This window comes from Lynx rufus, unplaced genomic scaffold (genome assembly GCF_022079265.1).
Source record: "Lynx rufus isolate CCGP_SWC_20201006 ecotype Redwood Valley unplaced genomic scaffold, mLynRuf1.p SCAF_47, whole genome shotgun sequence".
NCBI classification, from domain to species: domain Eukaryota; kingdom Metazoa; phylum Chordata; class Mammalia; order Carnivora; family Felidae; genus Lynx; species Lynx rufus.
Window position 1 is genome coordinate 670,692 of NW_025814864.1, and position 21,630 is coordinate 692,321.

Here is a 21,630-nt window from a genome sequence, read left to right on the forward strand (position 1 = left end):
ACACTTAACTTTGTGGGTGCAGTGGGGGCCTCAGAAAACCTAGAACACAGACACCAGCGTTCCCCTTGCAGCCGAACGGTAAAAGGGAGAGCATGCGAGCGAGGGGTCCCTCCAGGCTCGGTCGGGTGGAACGGGGTGAGGCAAGCCGGACCGAGGAAGGGGCTGCGGGGGGCCAGCGGCCACGTTGTGTGAGGCCCTGAACACCATGTTACAGGCGGGACAGAATTTCAGGATGCCGCATCCTTCAGAGCAGTGCTAAGCCTCTCGACACCTCCCTCGGTGATTCGCACATACTTGTCCTCCACTGAATTTCAGTGAATGATACTTTCATCCCAAGTCGCTCTGGAAAAATGCCATCTATATGAAAGGTGAACTCAGGCAGTAAGGAATTCAACCTTATCTGAATTTTTCTTTTTTGGTTCCAGACATTCAGATGTGAAGTCTTAAAAGTTTGAACAGTGAGGTCTTTATTTGCGAAATTATACAAATCTATTTAATAGATGTTAACATATATTTACATATGGAGATATAATCGTTTCACGTGCATGTATGATCTCTGTCTTTGCTGTGTCTGTGCCTAAAACCCACTGACTCCCAGCCCCACCTGGCCCGTCTGAACTCCTGGTTCTCAGCCCTCAGAACAGATGCCTGAACCCTCCACCTCCTTGCTCCCACCACCCCCTTTCCATTCCTGGGACCAGCCCCTCTCCAGCTGTGGGACCAGCCGTACAACTGAGCCATCCCCTTGACTCTACTGGGGCCAGGCTGTCTCTCATGATCAGAACGACTTCCTCCCCGTGCACCTGTCACTGTACTCTCACATGAAGCCTTCTACCGCCTCTCAGCTCTCTCTGTTCACACGGACCAACAAAGGGCCTCTGGTGGCGGCTCAGTCTGTGGTCAGGCCTCCCTGATGATGCTGTCTAGCTCCTGCTCCCTCACACGGTGTGTGTCCCCATCCCTGCTCGGGCACCGACCGTCTGTTCCCAAGCCCACATCGCCACCAAGTCACTGCTCCTTTGTGGAGAGAAACTATGGCCTTTGATGCTGACTTCTGCTTGATTACCTGCTGTTAAAACTTAACTATTCTTGTCTTCACTTTTATGAGAAAGAAAAAGGACAATAATAAAAGCTGTTTGTTAAAACTGAACAACCAATAACAAAAAGTGACAGTGTCAGCAGTTGTTAAAAGTAACCTTGATACCTTGGATTGCTGTATAACCCACGCTGATGTCTCAGAAATACCGCCCCCAACTCTCTCTCTCTCTCACACACACACACAGGCTCTGCAGAATCCCCAAGTGACTGTAGAATCACAGGGAAGACTGATCACCTTCAGTAATTTGGATCTGATTTTCTGAAAATAAACCCCTGTCCAGAACACCCCCCATTCCTGGCAATTCTGCAGGAAGCGCAGGGTGCAACAGGGTCCCACAAGGTGCGACACGGTCCCCCAGGGTGCGACAGGGCCCTCAGGGTGCGACAGGGTCCCTTAGGGTGCGACAGCGTCCCACAGGGTGTGACAAGGCCCCGCAGGGTGAGACAGGGCCCCGCAGGGTGCAACAGGGTCCCACAGGGTGCGACAGGGCCCTCAGGGTGTGACAGGGTCCCACGGGGTGCGACAGGGCCCCCAGAGTTTGACAGGGTCCCTTAGGGTGCAACAGGGTCCCGCAGGGTGCGACAAGGCCCCCGCAGGGTGCGACAAGGTCCCGCAGGGTATGACAAGGCCCCCGCAGGGTGTGACAAGGCCCCCGCAGGGTGTGACAGGATCCCACAGAGCTTCAGCATTTCTCACCCAGAGGATGAGTCCACTTCTATTATCTGTTTCAAGTTCTGTTTATTTCGACAGCTTTAAAATCATGCCATTCATCGGTTTGTTTCCAGTAAACAAGAGGAGGCACGGAAACGCTCTTCATCCGACTCTCTCCACCCCTAACTCGGTCCAGGATTGGCTCCGGGGCCTCCTCCCCCATAGGGCCAGCTCTCTGGACACGGGAAGTAGACTGGGGTTTGGTGAAAGAACCGGGGGGAGGCGAGCGTGGCGAGAAATTCTGCTCCCACTCTGCACTCAGCCGCCCCAAGCGAGAGGGGCGTCTCAGGCTGTGTGCGCACAACTGCGGTCAGGTGCAGCCTAACCCATCTCAGAGCGGGGTCTACCGAGATCCACGGACCCCCAGAAGGGGTCAGGGGCTGACCTGCTATCACCGTGGGCACGCGGGCCTGCATGTCTGGACCTCGTTCTACACGCTGAAGGCGGGCTCCCCCACGGAACCGACAGGAAGGTGGGGGCCCCGCGGGCACCTCTGCTGGTTCAGGGGCAGTGAGACGGGAGCCCAGCACACGGGCCCTGGGTCTGAGCGGTGTCACTGCAAGGCCGCGGCACCCTGAATCAGTCACGTCTACAAGAATGGAGCTCAGACTCTTCCCTCTGCTTCCTGAGGCGGCTGGCGCTCGGCTCCCGGGCACCTGTCGCACATTCCCTGGGCGTGCAAGACGGCAGGGGTCTCGAAGGCTCAGCATCGGCTACAGATTCAGGAGTCAGTGTCGACCGGAAGCGGGGAAGGGGGAGGGGGAAGCTTTAACATGCAATCAGCTGAACTGATGAAATATCGCGGATGTGAAAATAAATCAATCGCAAATCGATGCGGTGATGACATACTCATGGCAGTGAGACGCCAGATGCAAGTGAAAATTCTAGAGAAGGCTGGAAATCAGGGGCCCAGGGGACCCACAGCTGCACCCACGCAGCTCAGACACCCTGAGGTCTAAGGACCCCAAGGCCGCAGCTTCAGAAGCTCGGCCCGGGCAGGCTGGAGAGCTGGGCAGGCAGCGGGCCCCGCCTCACCTCTGCTTCCCCTCAGAGAAATCCCCACACGTGGCTGCAGAAATGCTGTCCTGTGTCACGTGCGAACATCTGCACGAATCGCACGGCGTGTCTGCTCCCAGTCTGACACTCAGCGGGGCCTTATGAGAACCCACATTTCGCCCAGGACGCTTACTCGCTTTTGACAACGGAAGTTTCGGGTGAAAGACCCTGGCTCTCATCCCTTTCGCCCTTCCTAACGCACAAGCTCCTCTCTTTCCCTCCCTCTTGTTGGAATTTTCTGGGTAGTTTCGAGAGGGCCCACGAGTCTCCCGAACACGGGCCTCAAACCAGCCACCGGCCGGGCCTGCCCACACGCCCACCGAAACGTTGCCGTGATACCCGGGGCGGGGAGGGGGGGCGGGGGCTGGGCCGCAGCAGCGGGAGGAGCCCGAAGGGGTGACAGCTGCCAGCCGTCCAGCGCCTCCCTGTGCTCACTGTCTGCACGCGGCACGAAGCTCCGCGCTTCATTTCCGCCACATCGAGAGGCTCCTTGTGAACGTCGTTCTCGGCGGAGACGCTCTTCTCCCCCTTAATCCGGCACAGTACGAACCGGGGAGCCACGCTGCTTTCGCTTTTCCAAAAGCGTAAATGTTCTCAGGGTCTGTGACTCCACACACGCACAACCACGGTGGCGCTGGCGCGTCTGCGACAGAGCGTCTGAGACGCCGGCAGGCGAGGGGGTGGGGTCTGCACCCCAAGAAGGGTGGGGGAAGCCTGGCGAGGCAGAGCTGCCGTGGGAACGAGGCTGAGGCACGATGCACGGGGTCAGTGGGTGACCAAGGCCAGCAACACGCAAAGGGCTGAATTTCTGCCCGGCGTTTACGGTTTTGTGACGGGACGGGGTCACTGGATACTCCTGGGCAAGGACACAGAAGCGCCACACAGAGAATTAAGCGTCAAGTTCAAAGGATGCGGCCACACTCACCACACCCGCATGCTCAGCGTGAACACCCCACCCACGCAGAACTCCTTGCTGGCTCTGTGACATCTCCCTCCGAGTCCTGCTGCCTACGGCTGGTTCGGGTTTTTTATTTTTATTTATTTATTTATTTATTTGAGAGACAGAGCATGAGTGGGGGAGGGGCAGACACAGAGAGAGACACAGAACCCAAAGCAGGCTCCAGGCTCCAAGCTGTCCGCACAGAGCCCGACGCGGGGCTCGAACTCACAGACTGTGAGATCATGACCTGAGCCGAAGCCGGACGCTCAACCGACTGAGCCACCCAGGCGCCCCACTGGTTCAGGTTTTTAAGTGGAATTCTGGGTGATGACATCACTCAGCCACCCTGAGGGGCCCACACTTCTGCATCCTGGGCAGGTGTGAGCAGGTGTGGGCAGGTGGGCCTGGGCAGGTGTGAGCAGGTGTGGGCAGGTGGGCCTGGGGAGGTGCACTCAACACCGCCAGGGAGTAGACACCCAAGAGCGCACCCCTGAGACTGATCTCAGGCAGAACTGCGTCCCCGCACAACAGGCTAGCTCAGCTCAGAGCACACCACACGACACGACACAACTCCACGTGACACACCTCCTCTATGCTGCTAGAGGAAAACCAAACATGCCCCCCCCCCCAGTTCTGAGCAATTTCTGTGGGGCGTCTATTACCTACCAGGTGTGGGCGCAAACTAGGAAGATACCCTCGCCTGCTAAATACCTCTCTCCTCACTGGCGGGATCAACAGGGCAGCTTGAGCTGCATGAGACTGCGATGCCCTCTCTGCAGCCTGGACTCGAGAAACCAGGGTCGGGCCCGTCAGCACCGCACGCGGCAGAGGCCGCTGGTCAGCCTGCGGCTCCCACGGGATGTGCTGCTCTCCTCAAGAAAAGAGTGAACGCCCCTCACCGCACCCACCGACAGAGGGTCTGTGGTGCCCCTGGTGGCCTCGGGGGTAACCCGGGGACCCGGCTGGTCCAGCTTCCCTGCCTGTCCTGTGAAATCTTAGCGCACCTGCTGCGGAGGCCCGACTTCCGGTGCCGGGCCAGAACTCCGCGTTGATCACTTCACAGCAAGGAGAGCAAAGCCCAACCAGGACGAATGACCTCCTCGGGTTACGCTTCGAGTCTCCGGGGCCAGCTCTCCTCAAGGTCATCCTACGCCCACCACCCACGGAGCCCCAGAGTCGTGCAGTTTGCTCACATCCTTCAGACGGGGCCGAGCACAGCTGACCCTGAGTGTTAACTGGCAACCGCGAATCTGCTCTAAGCCACACCTTCCGAGGTAGTTAGTTACCTCCAGCTTATGAAGCTTGATCTCTTGTTGGTTATGTCCGTGTTCCGTGTATGCGCACGCGCACATATCCATAACTCTACACAGAACAGGCTCACACATATGCATACACGTGTACGCACACAAACAGTGCAACTTCCATGTATGTACTCAAGTACTGATCTAGTTTTCCTCCAGGCTGAGGTCCTGTGCTCCACACCTCCATGTCTCGGGGTCTGGAAAGGAACCAGCACCCAGGATGCATTTAGGAAATACAGAAAGTTGTAAGGAAAGGGCATACGCGGATCTGCAGAAGGGCGGCACTGGACCCTAGTGTCCTGGGTCTAGGGTTCTTCACTATTTCCATTGACCCCTGTATTCCTTTGTGTGATCATTAAATAATAAGTAAATAAAAGGCCACAAGTGTATGGGCGCTTTCTGTTTAAGTCTGAGACGTTTCTTCACAAGGTAAATGCAGCATCAGTTTCAGACACTGAAATCACAAGAGACGTAAGGACACGTACTCACTAGTTAGTCATCACTAACCAGAAGTTTAACTGCTATGAAATGCTGGCGTTTTGTCACTTAAGGAAGGAAAACTCTACTACATTATTTCTAAGATTTTTTTTTTCCAGTTGGTAACCACTTATGGCTTGTTAATTATTAACAAATGGAGTCATAAGTCACAGTTGTAGTTAAAACCACGTATTTTAGGAAATTTGTGTGTGAAACATAATACAGTAAATTAGGGAACGTTTCCGTGCGAATCCGGAGCCTCTAGAAGGAAGTGTTTTCTAGCTCACCTTTAAGAGGCCGACAGCTGCCGCACCTGCTCTCCTTGTCTCCACTTCCTTGAACGTCCCTGCCCCCAGACCTCATCTGCCAGTGGGAAAGGGCTCCTCGGCAGCTACGGATTCCACTCTTGGCGCAGACGCAAGCACACAGGCTGGGAGCCAGCCACGAGCTTCATCAGCAGAAGAACACAAGAAAAGCAGCACGAGAAAGTGGGATATAGCTGGAAAGGGTCCAAGGAAAAGAGCCCAATGGTGTGGCCCAAAAGAAGGACTCATCAAGGTTTGAAAGAGCAGAGCTAATGTACATACGAGGCCCTTTGTGTCCAGGGAAAGGAAGCTGCTGAAGGCACCGTTGTTGACAAAATGCAAGCGCCACCCCCCCATACTTGCCCAGCCCCGAGTCACCTCCCCCACGACAGGTGCACGTGCTCACACTGCTTCGGAGAGCCCGGTGTTTCCTTCTGGTGAGAGGAGGCCCTGCGCTCCCCTGAACTCGGGCTGAAGAGAGCTGACCAAAAGACATGCCGCAAGCTCATTCCCCCGGCCTTTCCGAGGGTGACTTGGGTGCAGTCCCAGTTAGTGGGTGGGGACGATGCCAGAAAGCATTCTTCTTGCAGGAAAAGACGGCCCTTCCTGGAGGTGGCCTTCGCCAACTCTCTTCTGCCCCACCTGGAAAGAGGGTTACTGCCTTGAAAGGCAGCCATTCTGTAAATGTGGAACAGGTAATGCGGCGAAGCCCAAGTTGGTAGGGACGGCTCCGTGGAAGGACGGGGAGATGCCGGGGCCTGGACCGCTGGCTTCTTGTTGAGTCAGAAAAGCAGACCCTATCCCTTCAGGCCACTGGACATTTAGGATATTTCACAACCAAAGACATCCCTACCTGGACGTGAATCCACGGATTTTCAGGGCAATTTCTCACGACGACCTCAGAGACTCACCACGTGGGCCACACCCTGGCTTTTCCGTTTGCCAGCCGTGTGTCTCTGGACAACCTTTTTAGTGTACTTGTGCCTCAGCGTTCTCACTGCACCACGAGGGTGGTCACGAAAGTCCCTCTCTGACAGGGTGCTGAATGCCCAGACACAGAAAGCATTAAGTAAAATTCATATTTTTCTTTGCACTACGATCCGCTCCTGCCATTATTTATCTGTGTCCCTGTGGGTAACCTGGCTTCCCAGCATGAGGCACACTCCAGGAGGGCAGGAAGTAGGTGTGTCTTCACTGCCCCCTGAAGCGAGGGGGAGCTCAGTGTAGCAGCAGGTCCCCGAGAGTGAGCGAGAGCCTGTGATCCTACAAGCCAAGTGAGCTGCCCCTGTTCACGAGGTTTGAAGTTACCAAAGAGAAATTTTTAATAATAACTTGAAGGGCTTCAGGAATTGAAGGAATGTTAAATGTCCAAGGAAAGATATTTTTAAGACTTTACTTACTAGGTATATAGTATTAATAAATATCCCCAAGCAAAATAAACACTTGTACCTTTTCTTCATGATGTGAGCAGACATCATGGACTCACCGGGCCTCTGAGCTCAGAGCCTCGGCCTGGCTGGAGGCCGCGGGGCACCACGGTCTGCCGTGGGTCCCTCCCAGGAGGCCTGGGCACCGAGGTGTGCGGGGAGAGCCTCTGGGTGCGTCCTGAGCCCCAGAGGGACTTCATGCGCTCGCAGGAGGTGGGAAAGCTCTTCCTGAAGAAATAAAGGAGCCAGAGGGTAACCCGGCCCCTCGGCCTCTGGACCCCCCTCAGGCCCCCTCCTTTCACACCCCAGGTGCTCAGGCAGCCGCTCCTCCCCATGGAGGTTAAGTTCTTAGAAAATCACCCTAATTCAAATGCTTCTTTTGTTCTAATTCCCCGACCCGTTCCGAGCACCCTTAAGCATGCACCTGCCACGGGGCGTGGATCCCCACCCCCACCCACATTTCCAGCATCTGCTGATCCCCGTGTCTGCTGTGTCATGTTACCAAATGCCGTCAGATGCTGCTGAAGCTAAAGATACAGAGACTCCAGCAGGAGTCCCCGTGGTGTCTCTGTAAAATCGCGCCTGGGCTCCCCTTCAAAGCACCTGAGAGGCTGGCGGCTGCCCCCACGTTCACCAAGACGTCCGAGAGCGCGGTCCCTCCTGCTCACTTCCTGCAGCAGCCGGGTGGTGGGTCTTTAACGTGAACAGACGTTATAATGCTGCGTTTGGAAAGTCCGCAAACCACCTTCTCGCTGGTAAATACAACCCAAGCTCCTTCCTTGGACTTCAGACCCCGAACACCCGGCCACCTGCCTCTTCCGGCGTGTCTCCGCCTCCTCCAGCAAAACGACGCCTGTGTCTCCACCTCTTCCGGCGTGACGACCACTGTCTCCGCCTCTTCCGGCGTGACGACCACTGTGTCTCCGCCTCTTCCGGCCTGACGACCACCATGTCTCCTCCTCTCCACGTGCACCACGCTCCCGCCGAGGCGACCCGGGCTACACTCTTCCGTTTCTCGCCAATATCTGCTGAACATCACCCGCGGGAGGACTTTCTCAGACCACGTCGCACAAAACCCTCCCTCACGTCCGTCATCACACGGCCTAGTTTCCTACACAGCGGAACCTATGGCCGCGGCCTGAACATACCTTATTCATCTTGTTGCCTGACGATTTTGATGTGATGGCGGGCTCATCACTGCTGAATGCCCAGAACAGAGACTCTTCCGAAGACATGATTTGTTGAACGTGGCTGCACAAATGCACAGATGAACGACAGCCTGAGCTGACGTTCCCCTTTGACCTTACAGTTTATAGCCGCCTCGCTCCTGAACTTGAAGCCAGGTGCACATCACGTTCCCAGTGGGACTGAGGCTGCAGACGATCCCTCAACATCTAGGCCTTCCTTGTGGGCAAGTGACACCTGCCACATCGGGGAGGTCCCCAGGCCATGTGGGGGTGCGGCCGTCTCACCAGGGCCAGTCAGTGTCCCCCTTCCCACCACTCCCCTGGAGTCTCCCGTCTCCAGGAGCCAATCCTGACTTGACTGCTGGACCGGGAACCAGTTCACGGGTGTGCTGGCTGCCATGTGCGTCTCCAGGTCGCCTGGACCCGGGGCTCCAGCACACGGGGCCCCACACTTTCACCCGACACCAGAGGCACACGGCAGCTGGGCACAGATTTCCAGCAGCCAAGGGCGTCCCTGCCCGTAAAACAATAGTCCTGTGCCATACTCTGAGGTGAGTGGCGTTACACCGAGCCTGGGTCTGTAAAAGCTCACAGTTGGTTGAGCATTTATGCAGACTTTACAAAGAGCTCAGGGTGTGGGATATGCACTCGGTGAAAAGGGAAGCAACAGGTCTGGAACGCAGGCCGACAGCAGTAGGGTGGGGGCGACCGTCTTCGTGTCTGAGAAGAGGCCTGAGCTACTGAGGCCGACTGAGGCAGGACCGCACTGATGGAGTGCAGGGACAGGTGACCCAATGGATGGGGACAGGGCCCTGGCTCTCAGCTCACCGGCCACCGATGCCAGGATGGAGGCAGCCGGAGAAGACAGGAAGCTTCTTTGACCCCTGCAGGGACTCTGCTCAGGAGGCACCCACACATTCTGGCTGCAGGACCAGTAGGAAGTGGGGGAATCTACTGGCCCAGCTGCCTCGGGGGCCCCAGCTCAGAGATGGGAGGACTGGGGTGACTGGCCACCTTTCTCAAAACTGCAGCTTCGATTCACGGTGGCGCTCTCTGCACATGGCCTTCACCTGTTTGTCCCTCCACAGAGAATGGAGGTTTTCCCTCTAACTTAAGCATAAAAGCTTTTTCTGATTTTTATCTGCTGGTTACGCCTACTTCCTCTCCTCTGACACACTCATATCCACAAATGAAAACCTACACTAGTAGAAAAGACGGGGTGTTTGCAACATCACAGAAACACATCGAGCTGTCCTCCTTCCATCACCAATCAGCCCACCCCGTGTGCCACATGGCACAGAAGGAACCAGACAGATGGCCCAGTCCAGGTAGGGACAGTCCCTTGCACAGACGCACTAGGTTCTGGAAGCATCTGGGCTCTACGGTATCACCAGAAGTACAACAGGAACACTCCAGTCTGGAGGGACGACGGTTTTGAAATCTTTGAAAACGTCAACAAGAGTGACCCACGTGATGCAGAGACCAGTGCAGCTCTCCTGCTACCTACAGATTTCATCAAAACCACACTTCCTACAGAACCGAAATCCTCGTGTTAGGAAGGCGTATGCAGGAGAGCCACGCACTGGCCACAATTCACAAGCTGGTCTCCTCGAATGCCCTGAGTCTCAGCCTCGGTCCTGATGAAACACTACCCACCTGTTGTAACCTTGCTCAACAAGGGGAGAAATGTAACACTGTTGTTGAGCCGATGACTCAATGTCCTTTGGGTGGAAATGGTCTTTTTGCAAATGCAAATGTGTGGTTAAAATCTCTCTTCTCTGCATGAATGAGTCAAGGTTGTTGTGGGGAATTCACATTCCGTGTAGACATGGACTCCAGCTACAGGTCCACGCCACAGCCCCTGCGCGCACGCACCTGCGGAGCACGCGGTGGTGGGGTCCCAGGCCGAGGCCGCCTCTCCCACAACGACTGGGCCGCCACGCGCTCTGACACGGGGCTGGGGCTGCAGTCGGGGAGAAGGAGGGGACACGTTTCCACTGTTCAAGAGCCCAGTCTGCGTGGGTGACTCACCCCTGCTCTGTTTTCACCGCCTCGGACCCCTTACCCCACACGGGTCGCTGTCTCCCCTCCTCCTCCAGCAGGGGGACAAACGGCCCCTGAGCCTCAGGGGGACCGGCACCCACAGGCAGAGTGGAGGCGGCCGCACGGAGGGCCTGCTGGGACACCGGACTGGTCCCTGCCATCTAACTACGTGACTGTACTACAACCATCTCCCACCGTTCAGCACTGGACGGTGAGGCCGCAAACCGCACATCCACTCCCACTCCCGCTCCCGGTGACCTGAGTCAGCGGCAGCTGCGGGGCGACCATCCCCCCCCAAGCCTGACACCATCCAACCGCGTCCCCGACGGCCATCCCGGCCTCCACACCAAGCCACTCCCAGAGGGCGGGACGCGATTTTTGTCACAGACCTCCATGAGCATCATGACTGCCGACGCCAGGACCATGTGTCCTCGGGCATCACACTGCTGAGAAGACCCTGTGGTCTGGCCCTGAACGTGTCTCCAGAGGCTGCCCTGATGGCCACAGGGGAATCAGTATCTCTCTTAAGGGCTTGCGGCCTCAGAGGACATGAAAAAGGCAGAGCCGTGTCAGGGGTAACGTAGGGGCAACAACAAAACAAAACGGCCGCTAAACAACCCAGCACACAAACAGGTGCTTATTTTTATCGTTTCCAATAACACATTATCTCACAAACTGCCATGGGCATACATGTCCTGGCCGCGTTACCTGCGTGGCCTCTGAATATCTTTGATATGACGACAGGGACCCTGTGCTCGGCGCCTCCCTGGAAGACAGGCAGAGAGAAGGTTCCGTCACGATCAGCACAGACACGCGCTCAGAAAGAAGGTCACGAGGGAGGAATGCGTTCCTACCTTTACGCTCAGGCCCAAGCCGCCAACGGGCTGTCTGCGCAGCGTAACGGTTCTGTGCTTTAAAAAATTTTAGAAAACAAAGCAAGTTTAGGTTGAAATGCACGATCAGAGAGTGAATGCAAAATGCAGACATACGTTCATTTAAATTTAAGTAACTCTTTAAAATACACCTGCAGAGTGACACACGTTCACTTCCTGTCTGTAGTGTTACCTTGAGGAGCAGAGACCTGGATTAAAAACAGACACACAAGATCCAGGCCCTATTACGGCCGTTATTTAAACCCAAGGTGAATTCCTGCAAGCTGGCCGATCTTCCGGATCTTTCTCAAGGATCACAGGCCCCAGGAAATGGCCGTGCTCTCCCGATCTCAACCCGCCTTCAAATCCGTTCTTCCCACCAGTCCCCAGCCTGGCTCCCTCCCCTGCTGCCTCTCCACCTGGCACAACCGCCTTCAGGCCCAGGCCTGTTCTCAGGTAGTCAGAGCTGACCCCTGAATGATCACCATCTCCGGTCCTTGGCCCACGGGGCCCAACCACGCGTGAAGGCGCCAGGGGTGGCAACGAGCTGGAAGTGCAGCGGTGCCCGGAACCAGCAAGGCCTCCAAACCGCATACACGTTCAATCCCCAGCTCCTGTTCTGCTTGGTTTAAACTGACCGATCGTTTCACCAACTGCACCAGATCTGAGGGTGGAAGACAGGGGCCTGGGGTGGAAGGGGAGGGCCAGGCGCATCTGTGGCTCAGAAAGATCCCGTGGGAACAACGGCAACGACCCACGTTCTCTGCTCTGGAAGCAGAAGCATAGATGCTTTCACACCAAACGCGGAGCGCCGTGAGCAGGGACAGGCCATCGGGAGTGTGCTCGCAGAGCGCCATGATCAGGGACAGGCCGTCAGGGGGCCGTGGAGAGCCGTGAGCAGGGACAGGCCATCGGGAGTGCGCTCGCGGAGCGCCGTGAGCAGGGACAGGCCATCGGGAGTGCGCTCGCGGAGCGCCGTGAGCAGGGACAGGCCATCGGGAGTGTGCTCGCGGAGCGCCGTGAGCAGGGACAGGCCATCGGGAGTGTGCTCGCGGAGCGCCGTGAGCAGGGACAGGCCATCGGGAGTGCGCTCGCGGAGCACCGTGAGCAGGGACAGGCTGTCAGGGGGCCGTGGAGAGCCGTGAGCAGGGACAGGCCATCGGGAGTGCGCTCGCGGAGCGCCGTGAGCAGGGACAGGCTGTCAGGGGGCCGTGGAGAGCCGTGAGCAGGGACAGGCCATCGGGAGTGTGCTCGCGGAGCGCCGTGAGCAGGGACAGGCCATCGGGAGTGCGCTCGCGGAGCACCGTGAGCAGGGACAGGCTGTCAGGGGGCCGTGGAGAGCCGTGAGCAGGGACAGGCCGTCGGGAGTGTGCTCGCGGAGCGCCGTGATCAGGGACAGGCTGTCGGGGCCGTGGAGAGCCGTGAGCAGGGACAGGCCGTCGGGAGTGTGCTCGCGGAGCGCCGTGATCAGGGACAGGCTGTCAGGGGGCCGTGGAGAGCCGTGAGCAGGGACAGGCCGTTGGGAGTGTGCTCGCGGAGCGCCGTGATCAGGGACAGGCTGTCAGGGGGCCGTGGAGAGCCGTGAGCAGGGACAGGCCGTCGGGAGTGTGCTCGCGGAGCGCCGTGATCAGGGACAGGCTGTCAGGGGGCCGTGGAGAGCCGTGAGCAGGGACAGGCCGTCGGGAGTGTGCTCGCGGAGCGCCATGAGCAGGGACAAGCCGCCAGGGGGCCGTGGAGAGCCGTGAGCAGGGACAGGCCGTCGGGAGTGTGCTCGCGGAGCGCCGTGAGCAGGGACAGGCCATCGGGAGTGTGCTCGCGGAGCGCCGTGATCAGGGACAGGCCGTCAGGGGGCCGTGGAGAGCCGTGAGCAGGGACAGGCCGTCGGGAGTGTGCTCGCGGAGCGCCGTGAGCAGGGACAGGCCATCGGGAGTGTGCTCGCGGAGCGCCGTGAGCAGGGACAGGCCATCGGGAGTGCGCTCGCGGAGCGCCGTGAGCAGGGACAGGCCATCGGGAGTGCGCTCGCGGAGCGCCGTGAGCAGGGACAGGCTGTCAGGGGGCCGTGGAGAGCCGTGAGCAGGGACAGGCCATCGGGAGTGTGCTCGCGGAGCGCCGTGAGCAGGGACAGGCTGTCAGGGGGCCGTGGAGAGCCGTGAGCAGGGACAGGCCGTCGGGAGTGTGCTCGCGGAGCGCCGTGAGCAGGGACAGGCTGTCGGGGCCGTGGAGAGCCGTGAGCAGGGACAGGCCGTCGGGAGTGTGCTCGCGGAGCGCCGTGATCAGGGACAGGCTGTCAGGGGGCCATGGAGAGCCGTGAGCAGGGACAGGCCGTCGGGAGTGTGCTCGCGGAGCGCCGTGATCAGGGACAGGCTGTCAGGGGGCCGTGGAGAGCCGTGAGCAGGGACAGGCCATCGGGAGTGTGCTCGCGGAGCGCCATGAGCAGGGACAAGCCGCCAGGGGGCCGTGGAGAGCCGTGAGCAGGGACAGGCCATCGGGAGTGTGCTCGCGGAGCACCGTGAGCAGGGACAGGCCGTCAGGAGTGTGCTCACAGAGCGCCGTGAGCAGGGACAGGCCGTCAGGGGGGTGTGGAGAGCCTTGAGCAGGAACAGGCCATCAGGCGTGTACTCGCGGAGCACCGTGAGCAGGGACAGGCCATCAGGGAGGCCATGTGGGCTCCTGCCCAAGCCCAGGGTATGCCAGCCGCCAGCAATGGGCCACAGGGACTGCACGGCCGAGGGGGAAGCCAGTGTTTACAACGTGTCTCTTGCACAACGTGTAAAATCCAAGAATGACTCCATTCTCAGGAGTGAATTCATCATAAGAAACCAGAGCCAACGTACCTCCTTTAGCGCACGCATGGGAATCCGTTACCCGTGTGGATATTAACGGCAACACTGTGTTCTGAGCGTCCTGTGGCTGCAGCATCTTCAGCTGGTGGCCGTTTGTATCATTACACGCAGAGAGCGAGCCGCGGGTCGGGGACGCTGGCTTCAGGGTAATGGATCGCACTGTCTCCGTGTCCCGCACTGCCCGCGAGGGGGTGACGGTAAAGAGCAGGCCCAGCTCACGCCCGTTGACAGACTCGCGGGGGCTCCTTCCGGGCCTTTCCAAGTACTTAGCTGAACGCTGGGAGCACGTCTCATCCCTGCCAAGGGCAGACACACTCGGGACGTAAATCCCACGGTGCGTGGGGGTCTTCTGTCCGCAAAGTCTGGAGTCAGCCAGCGACTCAGTGGGAAAGGCGGAGGGGACAGTTACCGGTGGCCTCATCATTCAGCCTGAGTCCCTGCCGCACGTGTGGCGACACCCAACGTGCCTCTGAGGGGAATATTCTAACCAAAGCCCAGAAAATAGGGTCATGTGATTCCACACCAGCCAGCAATCTCCACCGCACGGAATTTGTCAAACATTCAATCGTGTTTTCCAACTTTCGCCATTAATGCGAGCATTTGAACCTCACGGAGAGCAAGCGGATATATTTTAGAGAAAATATGTTTGGAAAAGTGCCAAGGGTGTTTCTGTTGAGACAGACTTTGCCAAATGACACTGTAAATCAGTCATTTTATTCACATATCGATCTCAGGAGGAAACTTCGAATAAAACTTCAGAAAATGATCACCTGAGGCAAAACGGGTTAATGCACACCAAAAATCTGGACTAACAGTCCCAACAGGTGAAAGCAGAAAAAATTTATGCAATGAGCCTCTTTACCGTTTGTTCAGGAGAACTTGAAGAGACTGTTATCTGTTATTAATCCAGAACACTATTTATTCAAGTATTTGCTCTACGCAATCTGCTAAAATTTCCTTTTGGAGCAAACGCGCCCTGGTCACTTAACCCTCTGAGAAATTGAGTTTCTGTGTCTGGAAAGCGAGGATGATACTGTGTGTCCCACACAGAAAGTTGCTGTGGGCTGAACTGTTCCCCTCAAGTCCCTACGTGGAAGTCCCATCCCCGTATGACTACATTTGGAGGTAGAGTGAGGTTGGAGGGGTCACAGGCTGGGCCCCAGACCATGGGACTGCTGTCCCCACAGGAGCAGGAAGAGGGGGGACCCCAGAGCCCTCTCTGCATGTGCTCAGAGGAAAGCCTGTGGAGGGCGCGGTGGGAAGAGGGCACCTGACCATCTGCATGGTTCTACGTGGGCAGCCTGGGCCTGCGAAGACAGCCAGTGGAGAGAATTACGGGAAACCAGCAAGTGTCACAGAAACATCAGGATGTCAAGTCTCGTCATGAAAAACCTCTTCTTTCTGCTCTTCTAAACTCCCTCACTGGGACTTGTAAGAATCTCACGTTTCAAAGCCAGGAGAAGGTTCAGCCAACCTGTGTTCTCACAATTGAAGATCATGTAACTACCTAGGTTCTAACACGAATGTAGCATTGTCGTATTTAACAATTTTTTCAAAACAAGATTTGTAAAAGTTAGTGGATAGTTAAAACGAATAGAAAATACAACTTGTACAGCTTTTAGCTGAAAACGTCCACACAGCAACCCAGCTAAGGCCCCTCCTGTGTCCTGATGCTTCACGAACTCACAGCCAGGCCACAGACACAAGTTTCGAAAGCCCTTCTCTCAGCAGATGTGTAGACGGAAACTAGTGCTCTCAAAAGGCACTTTCTAATTCAACCAAAGCAGTCCTCTCAGACAAGCTCGCTCAGTGCACAACCGTGGGGCCAGTACCTCATCCATTGAGCCACGTTCTCCCCTTAACCATGTTTCTCTTCAGGGTTGGGGTGTGCTCACTTCCCAGAGCAATGAATTATGAATTCATTCAGATGTGAAGAGACTTGGGAGGACCAAGTTTGGAATCTAAGGTAACTCTTCAATGAACTCTTCCAACCGAAGCCAGCTGTACTTTTCACAAACATAAGAGATAAGGACCTTCAAAAATATTCTGCTTTATCATTAATTCCAAACTATGTTTTGACATTTACCTACTGCAGATTTATGGACCCAGAGAATTGAAAGCAAAAGGGAACCACAGAAAGGATATAAATGTAGGTGGACAAAAGCAGTAATAATGCATTTATTTTATCACAAACGAGCAATGACAGAATTGTGGGCATTGAGTATAGAATTTATCAGACATAGCCAGGACTTTGGCAGGCGTCATGGTAACAAATTCATCCATCTTGGGGAGTTTAATACAAGTTTAATTCTTTATTCCAAACTAAAATATCAGTTTGTTGATATTCCTCACAGCACTTGTTACGTGAGAAATAAACTTAATTTTTGAAAATGACTTTAACAAGTTCACTACCCACCCCCTCGCCCCCAGCTCCCCCCACTCCTGTGACGTCTTTCGGTCTCATAGCCTGGGTTTTGTGTCTGATACGTTGTTTAGCTGGTGCACGGAGATTCCAATGCCGGGTGTGTTTTCATCTTTATCTCAAGACAGCCCCTCTACTCAGGTCTGCTGGGTCACTTTTCGTGCCTTGTCCTTGTCCCACCTCCGTAGCCTCCTGTGCCGGAGGCATGCTACAAACTTGGTCGTTGCCGAGCCTGAGGTCCCCGAAGGTCAACGTCTGTTTTATTTCTGCCATCTGTTGCTTACAGTGGTTTCAAGTTCACTCATGAAGGACATGACTTTATGGTGGCTTCAAGTTCACTCATGAAGGACATGACTTTCCAGCACTCCTGCTCCAAGCAGGGGAGAAAGTCAGCTGTCCTCTGACCTCTGGGCCCCAGGACTGCCTCCTGAGGTCTCATGCAGATGCAGCCAGGTCGTGGCAGGTGGGCCGACGCCAGCCCCAGGGGCCGGGAGCCTCCCCTCACGCCAGCTTGGCAGCCCCCCCCAGAACCGGGGATCCGTGTGTCCGAGAGCGTCCCCGGGTCACACCCTCACAGAGGAGCAGCTGAGACACTGCCCCGACCCCGTGACTAACTCCAGGAGCTTAGCTCGGTCGCTCTGAATCTTAGCATCCCAAATAGTAACACAAGGACACAGAATCCACTGAAGTACGTGCCAGCCGCAAATTCGCCGGGACTCAAGGTAGCGAATACGATATAAATTTATTAAAATGTTCTCTTCATGCGGACCTTCCCAACCACGTTAATTTAAGCCACAAGCATAAACTTACAATTAGAGAAATGCAACGTGTCACGTGTACAGGGATGACTGTAAAATAAAACGATGTACACAAAACCCTGAAACACGAGAAAAAGCTAGGTCTCTCACGCTACAAGCACTCCCTCTCTTTAGGAGATAATGGGAAAATCCCGGGATTTGAAATATGCAAAACGCCATGTTGATCTCAACGGGAAGAAATATGAATGGAATAAGAATTTCCTGGTTTTAAACTCCGGTGATGAACCGGCAGATTTAAAAAATCCTCTGGTTTTATGGGAGAGTCAATGCAGTCCAGTCCTCCATCTTTTGTGATAAGAATAACACCCATCGTGAACTGACATTGCAGCGATTGCTTCGGCAGGGCCACGTCCACCCGTTGCCGTGTCTCGGACGCGCGCAATCCAGAAAGTGCGGCCGGAGGCGGGGACCCCACGCGGAGTCCCTGCGGGGTCGGGGGAGCCGGTTCCCGCCACTGCGCGGCTGGATCACCAAACACGCGGCACGCGCACTTCGCCCCAAGGTCAGAGCGCGAAAGGCGGCAACGGTCACCAGCACCATTTCCTGGGAAGAAAACGGACGTCGAGGACAAGAACTCCGTGGGCCTGCTGCACGTGCGTGCAGCTGCAGAAGGACCCTGACGTCAGGTGCTCAGGGCGGTCCCGGCCCCCGGGGCGGAGTCACCCAGGGCAGGTACGTGATGTCAGGTACCTGACGTGCTCAGGGCGGTCCCGGCCCCCGGGGCGGAGTCACCCACGACAGCAATGACGTTTAATGGTAGTTTTAAGTCTTGTGGTCCTGCTGATAAGCTAGCTTCTGCTGGAATTTAGTATCTATACTGTGTGCCCAGTAAATAGGTGTCGCACCGAATCTGACACGTAAGTATCACGTCCTGGCCACAGAGGCTCGGGGTTCGGCGACGTGTAAAACCCCGACTTGTTTCTTCTGTTGACCCACCGTGGGCTGACTAGACCTTCCACTCCTGCCCTTCGGAGTAAGCTTCAAGGGAATAATCGTCCTCGGCCAGGTGTGGCCTCCTTGGAAACGTCCAGTTCCACAGGCGCGGTGAGAGCTTCCCAGAGGTGTTCTGGATCCCATTCCAAAATCAGCTGTGACCTTTGTTAAAAATAGTCTTCTCGCTCTCCAGACACATGACGTATTCTCAGGCAAGATAGCTGTTATTTTTATAACCAACTGAAGAATGCAGTGCTTCAGCCCTCCCGCAAACTAATGGGGCTGCACCCAACCTGCTCTGTGGCTGGGATACAGGAGTCTGATCTCAGGTTGCTGACTGTTTCCCCCGGAACCGCCCCCCAAACCATCCAGCACAGGGACACGTGTTTCTTCACCAGAACGTCCACGATTTTGTAGGAGGAGAAGCAGAGAACCCGCAGAGAACATCGGAAGTGGGGCCGGCAGACACAGTGGTCACAGACCCAAGCCCCGTGTGCCCCCCACCCACTCTCCAGAGCGGGCGAGTTAAGGTCAGTCCTGTGGCCGTTCACAGCCCTCAGTGAATCACTGGAAATTATAAACATAAACTGACAGGTCCGAACACACACTCATTTATCCTAGGAAGGAACTGATCACTTTCATCAAGGACTTAACCTTAGGCCAAGAATCTGACATTATGAATAAAGAATGTAATTTATTTTTCCTGGACAACTGAGCACAGAAACACTGAATGTTTTTATTATAAGTTGTCAGGGATTCTCTACAGACTATAAAGTCACTCTGAAGAAGGATAATTTTTTAAACAGTTCCAAACTCTTTGCTAACCTTCTGCTCCCCAGTCCCATGCCACCAAGTACTCAGAACAGGTAGGGGACAGAAGGGGACAGTAGGTTGAATGAGGGGTTAGTGCCTGGGCTGCAGGAAGGTGGACCCAACCTCCAACCCGACCCTCGAATCAAGGGAGGAACAGCGGAAGGAACTGTCCTCCACCCCATCACAGTCGCCTCACCTGTCCTGGATGGCAGGGAGCATCCATCCAGAACAGGGGCAGTGACCTGAGAAAGGTGGGCACAGAGGGACACTTCCAGTGGAAGCACAAGCACTTCCGTTCTCAGGGCCACATGTGTGTATGACTCACACAGGAGCCCAGCATCGCTTCCGTGTGGAGACACGTCGGGCTCTCCCAGGGAAGACATCGCACTGGCAGCATCCGCATCTCCCAGGAAACGCCGATTCGAGGGAAGTGGCCAGTTTACTTCATTTCCGATCAAAGGTCACGAGGACCCAGGCAATTGTGAACGTAAGAGCCCGCGCTCTCCCAACAGCCCTCCCTGGACTGGGGAAAAGGAACGACCTGGGGTATTATCAAATGCACAGAAAGAACTTATTTTCAGCTACATGATTCCTTGAGTCTCTCTCCGTTTTTGTAGCTCCTGGGTGGGTGCATTCAAAGGACAGAGCAGTGAGATGTAGATTGTATATGCATAGATTTATATATTTCCAATTATGAGCCCACCAGAAGGAAAACAGGAAATTGGCTACAGTTTTAATATAGCACACCTAATACAGTATAGTGTATATTAAATATATCGTGTGCAGTATACTACATATTAAATATATCGTGTGAAGCATACTATATAGTAAATATATCATGTATAGTATACTGTATGTTAAACGTATTGCATACAGTATGCTATATATTAAAATATCATTTACAGCATACTGTGTATTAAATATACCATACACAGTATGCTGTGTATTAAATGTATCACGCACAGTATAGCGCATATTAAAATACATCATGTACAGTATACTGTATGTTAAATATACCACATAGGGTAGCCCTGTTTGAGTTAAACTGAAACAAAAGCAGCCAAAATTATTCTTCCTCATCTTTATTCGACATTTTATTGCCTCTAATCAGTAAGTTTCTTGCCTTAAGAAAAGTTCATTTGTAAAAGACTGAAGCCAAAAGTGGCAGGAGCGCCTGTTTATGTCCCCAAACGCCAGGGACACAGCTGACACCAGGCACCAGAAAATGGCCGCTGCACATGGTTCTAGACAGAGACCTCCCGGCTGAGGTTTCCGCCAGCAGACGACCTCTCACACTATGTCCTTCCATCTCCAATGAGGTTGTGTCACGTTCCATCCCGTGGTGCGTGGGGCCATTTTCACATAAAGGTCCTTAAGGGAAACCCATCAGCAAAGAAATGGCGGGAGTCAGGGAGACAGTAAAGGGTTCCACCTGGAACCTGATGTCTGGGGACAGTTAATGGGGGAGGGGCTCTTCCTCAGCAAACAGCCCGAAGGAAATAGGAAAGCGGCCTCACCCAGTTAGGCCTTCCCAGCGCGTCCACACGACGCCCGGCGGTGGCGCAGGGCACTTACATGTGCGCCGTGGCTGCTCCCGCGGACACAGACCACGTCCTGTTTCTGAATCGTGAGGACCTCTCTCGTCAGCTTCAGGCGGACGTCGCAGGGGCTTCCAGACCCTTCGTGGTGCAGCAGGGCGAGGCCGGTTCTGGTCTGAGAGGGCAAAGCGGAAACAGGCCAAGGGCGTGAGCGCAGGGACGTGGGCGCCACAACAGGACCACGGCCCCTCGCCCACCAGCCATGGGACACGCCTGCACTGACCACACAGGGCAGCACATCTGCCTCCCATCTGACCAGGGCTCCGGTGACTGGCCTAACACACGGGAAGTCTAAGTTTTGAATAACCGTTGCTGAACAGTTTTTACAGGATTTAAGTAAATATGTTTTTAAAAGAAAATTGGCCAGGATTTTCTTCAAAATATTCAAGTATTATTAGTATTTTATTTAAAGCCATTTTTTCTGCTTTTAGAAAGGCTTTTCTATTTTAACCAAAGCTATTTAAGTGAAAACCATAACTTTAGAAAGATTCAGATAATACTTGGATGAAGATTTGTTGTTGTAGGAAATGTTGAAAATAATCATTAAATGGACACCGACTTCATCGGAAGCACCAGGCGGGGCCCGTGCGCCAGGCTCCTCCAGGGCGGCCTCTGCTTCCGCGGGAGCCCGGGGACGAGGGGGGGCTTCCTTCTGACACCAGACAAAGCAGTCAGAAAACGGAAGCAGCGGTCAGGAGGGAATTTAAGTAAGGAAGATGGCCTGCCAGGCCTTGTCCGCAGAGGAGAAGGGGTAAGTCGGAAAGACGTCTCTGGATAAATGAGAG

General features: G+C 55.3%; 1 protein-coding gene and 2 long non-coding RNA genes across 3 annotated transcripts in view; all 3 read right to left on the reverse strand.

The window, feature by feature from the left end:
- The window catches only part of SNTG2 (syntrophin gamma 2), a 131,261-nt gene extending 110,176 nt beyond the window's left edge, over positions 1-21,085 (reverse strand). Inside the window, 4 exon segments of the mRNA XM_047098334.1 lie at positions 11,255-11,312; positions 11,401-11,457; positions 20,823-21,049; positions 21,052-21,085. Coding sequence (XP_046954290.1) covers positions 11,255-11,312; positions 11,401-11,457; positions 20,823-21,049; positions 21,052-21,085 — 376 coding nt within the window.
- Positions 1,663-6,170, reverse strand: LOC124525752 (uncharacterized). Its single transcript, XR_006965552.1, has 3 exons — positions 5,872-6,170; positions 5,093-5,304; positions 1,663-3,722 (listed from the first exon to the last, which is right to left on the reverse strand). It is a non-coding gene; the product is annotated as an uncharacterized LOC124525752 (long non-coding RNA).
- On the reverse strand, positions 6,289-8,565 carry LOC124525753 (uncharacterized). Its single transcript, XR_006965553.1, has 3 exons — positions 8,465-8,565; positions 7,920-8,344; positions 6,289-7,544 (listed from the first exon to the last, which is right to left on the reverse strand). It is a non-coding gene; the product is annotated as an uncharacterized LOC124525753 (long non-coding RNA).
- Positions 21,086-21,630: the final 545 nt, after the last annotated feature.